The sequence below is a fragment of the Pinus tabuliformis genome, chromosome 1_2 (assembly GCF_031772625.1).
Source record: "Pinus tabuliformis cultivar Carrire ecotype Pingquan chromosome 1_2, CPIR1, whole genome shotgun sequence".
NCBI lineage: Eukaryota > Viridiplantae > Streptophyta > Pinopsida > Pinales > Pinaceae > Pinus > Pinus tabuliformis.
Window position 1 is genome coordinate 1,049,308,332 of NC_142298.1, and position 12,975 is coordinate 1,049,321,306.

Sequence of the window (12,975 nt, forward strand, 5' to 3'; positions counted from 1 at the left end):
TAACAATAATGATAATAAAGATATCAAGTAAAACTTAAGAGAGATCTTGACATAGACATGCCTAGTACATGATAAACATTTCGTCAAACACATGGTAAACATGAAAACTACAAGTCATGAATGCATCTTTGATCATAAAATTCTGAAATCCACTTGAGAATCACCAAGAAGGTTCTATGTGCTCTCTAGCTAGTTGCAATAACACTTGTTAACCCATACATTCATCAACCATTCAATAACTTGTCAAAATGTGTCAAGAGCCATAGGTAGTATACAACATATAACAAGATATATAACCAACAAATAACCAAAGTAGAAAACAATGGAAAGTCTACCATAATGTCAACCAGTACAAGTGGTCATAGATTACGATAGGAAAATGACTCTTACTAACATATGAAAATGCCAACCAAGTCAGGGTCTTCCACATACCACTCGAACATAGATTGGGCTGTACCAAATATCTCTTTCAGCCAATCACCTCCGCACCATATTCCAAGCATAAATGTGGGATCATAAGGGTTAAACCAAAACAAACCAAACAAGGCTTTTAGAGGCAAAACCACCTCAACCCTCAACTACAATGATCTCACCTATACGGTCCAGAAATCACTAAATCAACCAGATAGGTCTCTACCCAAGTTTTCCAGGGCTCCAGAAACTAGTAACTCTACCCACAATTAACTTAGGGCTCCAAAGAATTTGTTCAAACCCACAACTCCAGGGATTATTAACTCAACCCACAAGGATCCAGAGCATTTGTCCCAACCTGCAGGCACAAGAACTAGTAACTCAACCCAAGTTATCTCAGGGCTCCAGAGCATTTGTTCCAACCCATAGCCATAGGGAACCCAAGAATCAATCAAAAAACAAGTGGGAAACCCACAACGCCATGACTATCCAGGAAATGACAAGGAAAGGATGAAATCATTTTTCAATCTAGGCAATCCTCCATGCCAATGACAACACATAACCAAGGAATCACATGCATGCATCATGCATCCAAAAACCAACAATGATATCATACATGCAACCTATTTCTTGCAAATCAATCCAACTGTAATTGATGATCCAATTGTCTCCTTGCGCTTCCTCGCTCTCCTTTGCTTGCTTTCTCCAATCCAGGTGAATGCTAGAGTGCTCCAAGTATGCTCCAAGAATGCTCTAAATGTGCAAGAGTGTATGAGAGCCCAAAAGCTAGACTAACAAAAGCCAAGCCAAAAGCTATGAACTGTTTCTCTGATGCCTTTTTATTATTAATGCCTCTATTTTCTTCATTTTCCTCTAATTCCCGTGGCATGCAATTTGTGTCTCTTCACCTTCCTTTTCTCCTATTTTCCTTTATTTTCATCATTAAATGCCAATTATTGCCTCTTTGCCTTTGCCAATTTCCATAGCCAAATATAAACCACAAGTGATGCCCACTATAGTGTTTTGCCCACCATTCAACTTGGAATATGTGTCCCAAGACCTTGGTCTTATTTTATTTACATGGAAAATCAACTAGGGGTTGTTACAGTGATCCTGTAATATTGCTAACTATGCATTGTGATGCTCTAATCATAATGTGTTGTGATTTAATGATATAACAATGTCTCTAGACACCACCCATTATCTTGGAGCATTATTTTCTCCTTTGTTTAATCTCTAATTATATTCTCTTATATGTTCTTTGTTCTTGGTTCCTATATCAGAGAATACCCCAACATAATAATTCAAATTATATTTTCAATAGCAATTGATGAATTTGAATATTCATAAAGTCTAAGATTGTGAACTTTCCCAAGAAAATATATAATAGGAAGAATGTGGTAGTGGCTTCCATATTTATGGAAGTAGTTGGGTTGTACTCCAACTGTCTCATCCAAGGCATGGGAAGAGTACCAATTCAAAGACTTATGGGGTCTAACCATAATCTTATGACTTGACTAGGATTGGTAGATCTAACACAAAATATATCAAATAAGGGAAACCTTGTGAAGGAAAGTAATTGAGACAAGCAAATAGATTGGTGTTCAAAATATAGACGAGCATGGATGAACCAAAGAAACTGTAAAAGAAACAAAAGAACTCAAGGGTTTTGAGATTGTGGCTCTGAATAGAAGGTGGAAAAAAACATTTTGAAACATGACAACTTGTGTGTAACCATGATTCATATAATTTCGTGAGGGGAGTAAATAATGAAGTCTTTAACTTGAGCCAAAGGGCTAGGAATTGTTGAGGATTTTTTCTGATATAAGCATGAAAAGTACTAAAAAAGGGGAAGATCTGAGGAACTATTAGATCAGAAAAGGCCTTCCTTTTTGTTGTGCAATCCCATCGTGGCAACACTGTGAATGATAACATGCCCTATCTCAGTAGTTTGAAAGACATTTTTATTGTTTTATGTGTGAATTAAGGAGAATGGTCTTCATCCTCACACCATTGGTAGCCTAAGAGAGAGTTTCCCTTTGAGTGCTTGTTATTAAAAACAACTAAGAAACCACCCATAATATTTAAGCAAACTCTAGGCTTAGTGGGTTTCAAGAGAAATGATGAGTTTGGCTTGATGAAGGAGAATGGCCTTCATGACTCCACCTTGTAATGGCTAAGTGAGAACTTCCCTCATGACTTCTTGGTTTGGCTTGGGGGTGGTAAACTACAAAGGATAAAAGAAACAACTGAGACTATGGTTGGATGGAAAGTGACTCACCCTTCATCAACTGTAGGCAACTATTGATTTCAACAAGATAAAAGCCCTTGTGGACTTTAGATATGTAATGTAAACCACACTCAATGAAATATAAATGTTGTTGATAAAATGGTGAATATTGACGTGCTTGCCCCTTGAATGAACATTTTGTTTTATGTGATACATGATCATGGTATAAAGTGGTAAATTTGGCTGTGATGACCATGTAATATTCATATTCATGCTTGAGGATTTTAAATGCGTTATTATTATGCGTTTTTCATGATCATGAACATGGGACTTAGTCCTAGTTATTTTTTATGTTTATGGTTGCAATAAGCATTATGTTAAGTAAGTTGTTATGGTTGAAGAGAAAGGGGATGTTATCCCCTCAACCTCTTGGACAACCAAGTTGAATGGTTGGTTGTATAAGACTCTTAGTAAGTCTCAACCAAGGGGGCTTGGTCTGCTCTAGGCAAGCTAGAGTTATGTGGCCTAGATGCAAGACTAAAAGCCTTGATTATAAATTGAGGACTCAAAGGAAAGAGCCCTCACAAAACACTTGTTAGAAAGTGTTAAAGATTTCACTAAAGAGCTCTTGAATGACTAGAAATATATTGGAAGGATTATTTTGATCTTGGGAGCCTTAGAATGGATATGAATGTTAAGAATCCCTATTGGGACAACGTATGGATTAATACATGAAAGGTATGCTTGTTTTGAGGATAAGAAGACTTGGAGCTCTTCTGATGTTTGTGCCTTTGAAGGAATATCTTTATGAAGGTAGTAGGCCTTGATGTTGGATTTTAGTTGCTATTGTATTTTGCTTCAAGCATATGTTTATTAATTTGGGAGAGTGAGAAGTTTCACTTAGATGGGGGCATAAAGTGAAAAAGTTGTCTCTTTTGACTCCTTGGAAGAAAACCTTAGTAAATGGCTATGGAGTGAAGGATGTTGGATGCCATCATAAGCAAATGAGGATTTTTGTAGCATCAAAAGTCCTTTTGGCAAGCTTATGCTAAGTGAGGATTAGATATGAATCCATGGAATAGGATGAGAAAGTTTATTGGAAGCCTACAACTCCTTAGAAAATTCAAGGATTGAATTTCAAAAATTAGGGATTGGGGATTTTAGCCTCAACCCCTACTCTCATGGGTCGATGAGTGTTGTGAATGAGAACTTATCTAGAAAGGGGTTTAAGTGTAAAAGATCATATATGTTTCTTATTTTCTCCCGTTTGCCTAACTTCTCGGTGGCTTGGTGATCTAAAACCTCCCAGTGGAGCGATAAACAAACTTGTTAAGTGACAAAAAGATTCCACGAGTTTTGCAATTGACAACTATCAACTAGATTGGATAAACTTACGAAGTCTATCCCTTATTTCTTTCAGTGGTTGATTTCCCCGTTGGCCCACTTAACAAAACATCACTTGATAAAGTGTGTTTCGTTTGTTGACGTCCATCAACTAGGCCAAGTAAAGGGCCAACGTTCCTAGTGGCTCAATCATCCTAGGCTTCCTGGTGCCTAGTTGTTTTTCATTAGTTGACGTCCATTAACTTGACCAAGTAAATATATGAGGCTATTTTCTTAATTCTCTAGTGGCTTGAATTCCCAGTAGCCCAATTATTCAAGGTTTCTTAGTGCTTGGTTAACATAATGTTACTTAACAGAGGTGCTTTCGTTAGTTGATGTTCATAAACCAGGTTGGATAAAGGTGCGAGGTTCGTTTTTTAATTCTCCTAGTGGCCCTATTAACAATAATGCTAGTCAACAACAATTAGGATTATGTTAACTAATGATCCGTCCACCAGACTGGATTCAAAACATAAGGGAGATGTATTATTTAGCATGGTGCTTATATTGGTCATTGACTAATTAACATAGCTAAAGTGGCCCAACTGTAGATGTGGCCAAATGCAATGGTGACACATGGGCAAAGGAATACCATGTGTTTGTCACGTGTTGCCGATGTAGCATTATATGATGGTGTCAGAGGGGCATAGGATTGCCACATGTCAATGGTATGGGTGTTGACACGACTCTAAGAAATGTAATTTTTTAGAGGACCATAACTTTAGATCCAAAACTTGGATTTTGATAAAATTTATATCATCTTAAGATGTCGTTGATCTCAAAAAAAGTATTAATGTAGTTGAAAGAAGATGAACTTTGATAACTCCACTTCCAAAAAACAACTTTTAAAAATGGGTCTAGACACCCATTATGTTCGGTCCCTATACTACTAGTGTAACCCCTTATTGTTATTAGTACAACCCCCTTATTATATTGTTGTACCCATGTAGTCCCTATATTGTTATTATTGTGCCCCATAGAAGCCCACTATTGTTTTTTTTTTTCTAAGTAAAACTGATCTATTAATAAAAAAATAATGTCTAAAGAGGCACCGACCTCTGCGCTACTAGGTCAGCTAAATGACCATTTTAAACAACAAGCCTTGAAATCGCAACTGCCCTTGTTTGGGAAACCAGCTCGAGAATGAGATAGGAAGAGTTCATTTTACCCACGTAGGGGTTACAGTTCTAGAATTCAAAATTTATAACCAAAAGACTGCAAAATTCAGTAAGACAGCCAGAGTAAACCCACCGTAAAGTTCAAAATTCACCACAGTGAAACAACTCATGAGAACCGAAACTTGGAGCCCGAGCTGGACACGACACTCAAAATTGACCATATTAAAATGAACAAAAACAGAACCGAATTCTGGACCTGACACGTGACCTGGCATCCAGCGACTAGGTGGCTGATGTTGGTGGTTTCTCCTCCATGATCGGACAGCAGCCATATTCTTCTGAACTTGATCACTTGCCACCTGCATTGTCCTCCACCTAAATTCCCTTGTCTTTGCGAGTGGTGTGGCCTCCCGGTTCTTGCTAACGGTTGCTGGGTGGATGGTCCATGTCTCTCGAAGGGTGGCTGGAGCTTAGCTCCCCCTGAAAGTTACCTGGAAGTGGAGGAGCTTGATTTATTTATGAGCTGAGCTCTAGTTCAGGGCATGGGTCAATTACCTCACGGAAATCCACCGTGACAGTGGCAATGATGACTGGCCTATCCATGGAGCAGCGAAAGCGAAATTGAGCTTGCTGGGAGGAAGCCGTGGAAGTGATATGCTGGGTGATTCCACCTAAACGTCGAGCCTCACTGGAACCTCTTCTACCACGACCACTGCAGGTGTCTAGGTATCTGCCAAGAAAGCAGGAAGTGGAAGGGCTCGAGGGTGGGGAGGTGGAGATTGAAGGGGGCAGAGACGAAGGGCGAGTGGCGCCACCCCGACTACCACCACGCCTGCACCGCATTCTATGATGTTGGCGCATGATTCTCCGATGAGAGGGTTGCAGCGAGCGATGAATAGCAGGGTCAGGAGGTGGGGCAAGAACTGCGGGGGGAATGTTGAGAGGAATAAGAGAAATTGAATCTGCGCTAGAGCGGAGGGCTAGGATCTCAAAATGCAGGTTGCAGAGAAAAGACTAGGAAAAATTATGACCATTGCCCAGGTCGACGCAATAGAAGAGTCTGCAACGTCTTCCCGTGGCGGTGCGAAGGCTCGGCTCAGCTGCAGCAGGCAGGTAAGAGCAATTGAGAGGCTGAATGGGGGAATGCAGTGGGCTATGCTCCATAATTAGGAAATTGCAGCATATATCTTAATTTTCCCAGCTGGTTTATGTCACCGACTGAGGCGCTAGGACTTGTCTTAAGTTCCCATGGGGGAAGGCACAGGTTGCCATAAAGTTCCGCCGCTTGCATGTCCGGCGGCCGAAGGGCATTAATGGTTCATCTAACACCCGCATCCGGGGAAGAAGCCCACTATTGTTATTATTGTGCCCTTACATTATTATTTTTATATCGGCTCTGATTATATTATGACCCCTTAGACTCCTATATATAGAAAGAAGGTCTTGTCATTTGTATCATCGAAGAATTGTTCATTTGTGTAATGTAAAGGAGGTTGCCCCCTCAAAAAAGCTAATTTATAAGGCATTCATCTATCTTTTCTTTCTTTTTATGAGGTAATTTCATAACACATTACTTAAAAAACCTCGAAAAAACTAAATATATTATAAAACAACTTTTAAAACTTTTACATTCCATTGCCATTAATACAACTACAACCTCTTATAATATAAAACTTAATCATTATTATTTCATAAAAATTAATATTATTAGTTAATAAAATTAACATAAATATAACTAAATAAATATTATTATTAAGTGAAGTTTGAATATAAATAAAACTAAATTTGAATAAGTTATGCCATTTTGAAGTAACATTATAAATAAAATAGATTTATTTACTTTATGTTCTTCACTAGTTTCAAAATAAAGCCCTTACATAAAAACATAGAAAAGTAAGTATTATATTAATAATAAAATACACAAACTAAACGTATTTACAATCAGATCGAAATACCCATACTTCACTTTTCTCTAATGGACAAACACAAATATGCATACCTAAAATATGCTCAGGCTCACGGTGAACTGGATGACATTGATAATGTAAATTGTGAACTGGATGACTTTGATAATGTAAATTGTATCTTTAGATGAGATCTGCAACAAAGATAATGTAAATTGTGAACTGGATGACATTGATAATGTAAACTGTATCTTTAGATGAGAATACAGAGTGCTAAAGCAAAAGAAGGCCGTGAATCTTCGTGCTCAAGCAAAAGAAGGCCATGAATCTTCGTGCTCAAGCAAAAGAAGGTCATGAATCTTCTCATGCAAAGGGATGAGATCTTCAATGAGAACACAGAGTGTTCAAGCAAAAGTAGGTTGTGTTATAGGTGTTCGCCAAAGAGGTCGAGAGGTGAACTGGTGAATTTTTATTCAACTTTTCTCCTAAAGCTACTCTTATTTCAGGAGAGTAGCCAACAACAACAGCCGCAACCTAAACCTCAACAGCTTGCGGGAGTCCTTGTACACTTCACTTTTACTAAACCTGTAACGAGACAGTTGTTGGCTACTCTCCATAAGAGTAGCTTCCAGAGAGCGTAGAATTGCGGGAGTCCTTGTACACCGCACTTTTAATATCAAGTATCACCAGGGTTAGTAGAGTACAACGGAGGTGCCATTTCTCTTCTCATATGTATTTTTATTACAGCAACAAATGAAGCCCTGCAAATATTAGGATGTTTTGAAATGTCAACATTAATAACTTATACTCCTCATATGTATTTTTATTACAGCAACAAATGAAGTCCTGCAAATATTTGGATGTTTTGAAATGTCAACATCGACAACTTATCCTCCTCTGGGTTGCTGGTATGGGCTATTTTCAAAAATCTTCAAGTAATTTTGAACTGCAAGCATAACCATCAAACCAAACAAAATAGAATACAACCATGGTTGCTACTTTTTTGATAATGAAATAGTAATGTCTTCATTCTTCGTTGATTGTCCTAAACAGCATAGCTACTTGCTACTTTGCTTGTTCTGAACTTGAAATTAGCTTTATTTAATCATATCTTACATCATAGCCATGCTAAATTACTGTTCATGTTCCGAGAAGGTTTAGGAGCCATACCCACCATGTCCATGTTTTGAGAAGGTTTAGGAATCGTACCCACCATGTTCATGTTCTGAGAAGGTTTCTGAGAAGGTTTAAGAGTCATACCCACCATGTTCATGTTCTGAGAAGGTTTCTGAGAAGGTTTAAGAGTCATACCCACCATGTTCATGTTCTGAGAAGGTTTAGGAGTCATACCCACCGATACTCAATCACAAAATTATACCATTGATTCGAAGATAGGTGTGAACCGATGGCTCCTTCCACTGTAAAGGATTTAGGGCTAGGGCAAGCAAATGGTTTCTTGCACTGTAAAGGATTTAGGGTTAGGGCAAGCAAGACCGAAGAGAGGCGCAGAGCGATGCACAACGAAGGCTTTGCTCAAGAAAGGGATAATTCGTATATTTGGCCTTCCGGAGGAGGGTTTCTGTGTTTCTGGTGATTTTTGTGCGAGCAAAAGATGGCAAATGATGGCAATGGCGAATGCAGGAGCAAGGGAGATGCAGTAACGTTGAGAATTCAAAAATTTGCATCTAGGGTTTTGAATTGCAACTTGGTGGACGTAGGTAAGCAGTACGATGTGATGGCACGTAAGGATGCGTTGATTGAACGAGCTCTGCGTTTCATACCAGGTACCGGTTTTATTGATGATCCAGTAACGGTGTCTACCAACATACAGGTATGCAAAGATTGTTTGTGTATACATACTCAAATCTCATGGTGTATGTTCGAAGTTCTTGACACTGTACTAATGAACAAATCCATGTCTAGGCCTTGCACAGTGCCTGCGAGACTGTAAGACGCGAGACTGTAGGAGGACGAGATGACAATGCAGGACCGTCGAGAGTTATGGGGTCTGCGGATAACATGGTTTCAAGTACTCTGGATCGGGTACCAGGCACCCGATCTTATCCATTAATGATGCTGCGCAACACACGGCTTGTATGTGATACATGTTCACGGGAAGTGCAGCACATTGGACGGGTTACACGGGTTGCATGTGAAGATTGTTCACGGGTAGTGCAGCGCAACACGGATATGTGAACACTGGTTTTTCTTTTTAGTTCTTCCCTTTTCGAGAGCTCAGGACGGGGCCAGCTTCGAAGTTTTTTATATTTTTGATCTAGTCTCTGTTTTTGCATTTTTTTTTTGGGGTTTTTTTGAATGCCACTTTCAATGTTTTAGGTAAATCTAGTTTTAATGTTGGAGGGAAGAATCATGATGTTGTCAACAGAATTATGTGAGGATCAGTTAAACTTAGATGCCTAGATTCCTCATTTTCTTTTCAAACCTAAGTTGAGGGTCAGCCGTGACAGCACCAATGTTTTTTCCGAGCCAGGCTGTGCTTAGGCTGAGGCCAGCCCTTATGTTGATGGAGAAGGCTCAGTCAAGCCTGAATACCTCATAAGATAATTATTATTATCAAGCCTGAATACCTCATAAGATAGTTATTATTATCCGTGCAAATAGCTCGCACCCTCATTTCTTTTTTTCATAAAAATTGAACCAGTAACCTCATGGAATCTAAACCCAACACAATCTAACTGACCTACATTTTTTTTGTGTATATATACTTGCAGATCTAATAAATTTGTTTTGAATGTCTCATAAGATAGTTATTATTATCCCCTCCAATGGCTAGCACCCTCATTTCTTTATTTCTTTTTTCAATGAAATTTGAACCAGTAACCTTATGGAGTCTAAACCCAACACAATCTAACTGACCTACCTTTTTTGTGTGTATATACTCGCAGATCTAATAAATTTGTTTTTATTATTATTTAAAGTCAATTAAAGTATTTAGATAAATTTATACTGACATTGTCGCATTTCTTTGTTTGATTGCACACAGAAAAGAGCAACAGCACGTGCTAGACCAACAGAATCAAGGCAGATACCAAGATTGCCACCAGTACCAGGCACCCAATGCGGTGAATTAACGGTGCAGCGCAACACACGGCTTGTATGTGATGATTGTTCACGGGAAGTGCAGCGCATTCCATGGATTAAAAACGCCGAATGTCTCGATTGTTATCAGGTAGCGCAGCGCAACACACGGATATGTAATACTGGTTTTTCTTTTCAGTTCTCCCTCTTTCGAGAGCGTAGGCCAGGGCTAGCTTCTAAGTTTTTGTTTTTTGGGTTGTTTTTTTTTTAATTTTAAAATCAGACTTAGGTTGAGCCTAGACTCAATGTTTTTTTAGTAGATACACTGAGATTAGGTCAGGATCAGCACTTTTTCGAGTTAAGCTGTACCTAGACCATGACTGGCTTCAATGTTGGGTGGAAGAGCGATCTGCAAATGTGTGGGATGTTGATGTGCAATTAAGCTTGGACACTTCATGGGACAGTTATTATCCCGGCAGATGGCTCCCCTCATTTCCTTCCTCCATGAGATTTTAACCACTGATCTAATAGAGCCTAAATTCTACACAAACCAACTGGCCTACACCTCATAAAATATATCTGCATCTCATATGTGAAGATTTACCATATTTCCACCATAAAATTTTAACCATGATCCGAAATTTTAACCATGATCATATCTATACCTCAAGATTTACCTCTATACAAACCAACTGGCGTACACCATAAATATATCTATACCTCAAGATTTACCTCTATACAAACCAACTGGCCTACACCATGAATATATCTACACCTCAAGATTTACCTCAACTGGCCTACACCATGAATATATCTACACCTCAAGATTTACCTCATGGAATATATGTGGAGATTTTTTTTCCAGATCTAATAATAATTTTTTTTTCAATCAATTAAATTATTTAGATAAATATATACTGACATTGTCGCATTTCTTTGCTGGATTGCACAGAAAAGAGCAACAGGTCATGCGAGATGAAGTGAATTACAACAATCAACAGGATTGCCAGCTGTGAGATTAACAAAATCACAAGAAGCACCTGTATTGCATTGATCACTATGTAGACGTGCTGTTATTCCGACCACTTTCTTTCTGCACTATCAATCAACATAATACACAATTTCTTTATCTATTTTCTGTTTTGTAGAATTGTTTGGCCATGGTTGTTTCATAATCCCTGCTCTTAATTTTAATGACTGCTGCTGCGAGTTGGTTTCTTGACCAGCTGTGTCGTTCTTATTCACTGTTGTATATCTTTGCGAATACATGAATTTGTATTTGTTTTGCATGTGTATGTTTTGTAGCAAAATACCAATAGACTTCAAAAGAAAGCATATTGGATTTATAATTTGTTTCCAAAAGAAGTTGTACTTTTCTTGGGTACTAGTGTGGTAGTGTAGGCATATGGAGTAATCTACATGAACAAGAAGCAGATACACAGATGATTCCACTTGGCAAGTTGGAATTACCGTGAAATGCCAATTGGAATTACTGTGAAATTTCAGTTTGTTATGTTATGGGGCAGAGAAAAGAACACCTTTTTGGTATATCCATGTGTCACTACGCATTTCCTCCCTTTCAAGGATTTAGGCGCATGTTGCGGGGGATTACGCATGCTCACTAAAGATACTTTAACATAAGCTTGTCTGAGAAAGAAGCTTATTTGCCCTATCTATCTTGCTGTTGTCGATTTTGTTTATGCTGCATATTGATGACCCTAATCAGGTTTGTTTCTGGTAATGATCTTGGGGATATCTGGAATTCTAGTATATTGAGTTTGGCATAGATTGGGCAAATATTTGCATCAAATGATATTGCATTCTAAGGACGGCAAGGACAGATTCATGGAGTAGGCATAGATGTTTGTGCCGTATTTAGTGTGCCAGCCAGATGTAATAGTCGAACTATTTGACAATTTAAATAACTAAACGTGTGAATGTCGGGGAACTGTTTAGTTATAGGATAGCCCTTGGCTCCTTTTCTGCAAAATGCTGATGGCAGTTAATTGCGTCAGTGAATCTAATTTAAATGTCCTTTATATGAATTTCCTGAGGATAGTTCTTTACCCACTAATTCAGTTACTCCTTGCATCACGATTAATGTTGATAACCAATAAATCCCTGTGCGGTTAGCTTTTGATGGCAAGTGTTATCACTTAAATCTGCACCGCAGGACAGCAAGGATTTCAGTACCTGCAGAATCGAAGTAATAATTGATAAGCAATCAGCCCAAAGGTCACCAGTGTAATATTCCTTACCCTAAAATTGCCCTTAGGGTTTGAAAAAAGCACATGACAAGGTTTATATTATACCTAGCATCACAATTTACTTTCAATTTTTGCAACCAGAGACAATATTAAATGCAATAAGATAGTGTAACCATGTATTCAACAGTTCATTCACATGAAACCAATTCAGTAATCCATAAGGAGTTTAGATCCACAGTCCTCCCAATTTCACACTACAGTTTAAATTCACAACAATGGCTAACAACAAAAGCCTAATGTCCTAATGTCTCTACAGTCCTGGTTCTGCTGGAGACTTAGCTACCTCGGGTTGGGTCTTTGTTGATTGCCTGAGATGTATTTGTGCTGCCTTAGAAATTTTGCTAAGACAGAATAAAGAGAGAGGATTTGATAAGGTAGAATCTTTCACCACCGAAACCAATCATAGATAAGGAGTCTTAAAACCCTTAAAACCCTCAAAGAATTCAAGCTCACAAATCAGAAATTTCACAAACCATTATGAGAAAAATGATTCTCCTCTCTTTTTTATAGATTCCCTTTTGGGGTCTTCCCTCTTAATTTTAATTTGAGGGGCTAACAAGTTTCCCTCCATTTTGCCCCAAATTTGGTTTTACCACATGTTTTCCTCCAATTACCCTAATTTA

At 38.4% G+C, this 12,975-nt stretch overlaps 1 protein-coding gene across 3 annotated transcripts; it reads left to right on the top strand.

Moving 5' to 3' along the window:
- Nucleotides 1–7,096: 7,096 nt before the first annotated feature.
- Nucleotides 7,097–11,218, top strand: LOC149209730 (uncharacterized). 3 transcript variants are annotated; one of them, XM_089396484.1, is made up of 4 exons: nt 7,964–8,877; nt 8,970–9,215; nt 10,051–10,236; nt 11,038–11,218. In XM_089396484.1, exons 1-4 carry the CDS (start codon nt 8,659–8,661, stop codon nt 11,062–11,064), a joined length of 678 nt encoding a protein of 225 aa, XP_089252610.1. In that variant the 5' UTR covers nt 7,964–8,658; the 3' UTR covers nt 11,065–11,218. The 3 variants fall into 3 exon arrangements, 1 of the variants encoding a protein (XP_089252610.1); XR_016252879.1 differs by lacking the exons at nt 7,964–8,877; nt 8,970–9,215; nt 11,038–11,218 and adding exons at nt 7,097–7,757; nt 7,879–7,954; XR_016252878.1 differs by lacking the exons at nt 7,964–8,877; nt 8,970–9,215; nt 11,038–11,218 and adding exons at nt 7,097–7,737; nt 7,879–7,954.
- Nucleotides 11,219–12,975: the final 1,757 nt, after the last annotated feature.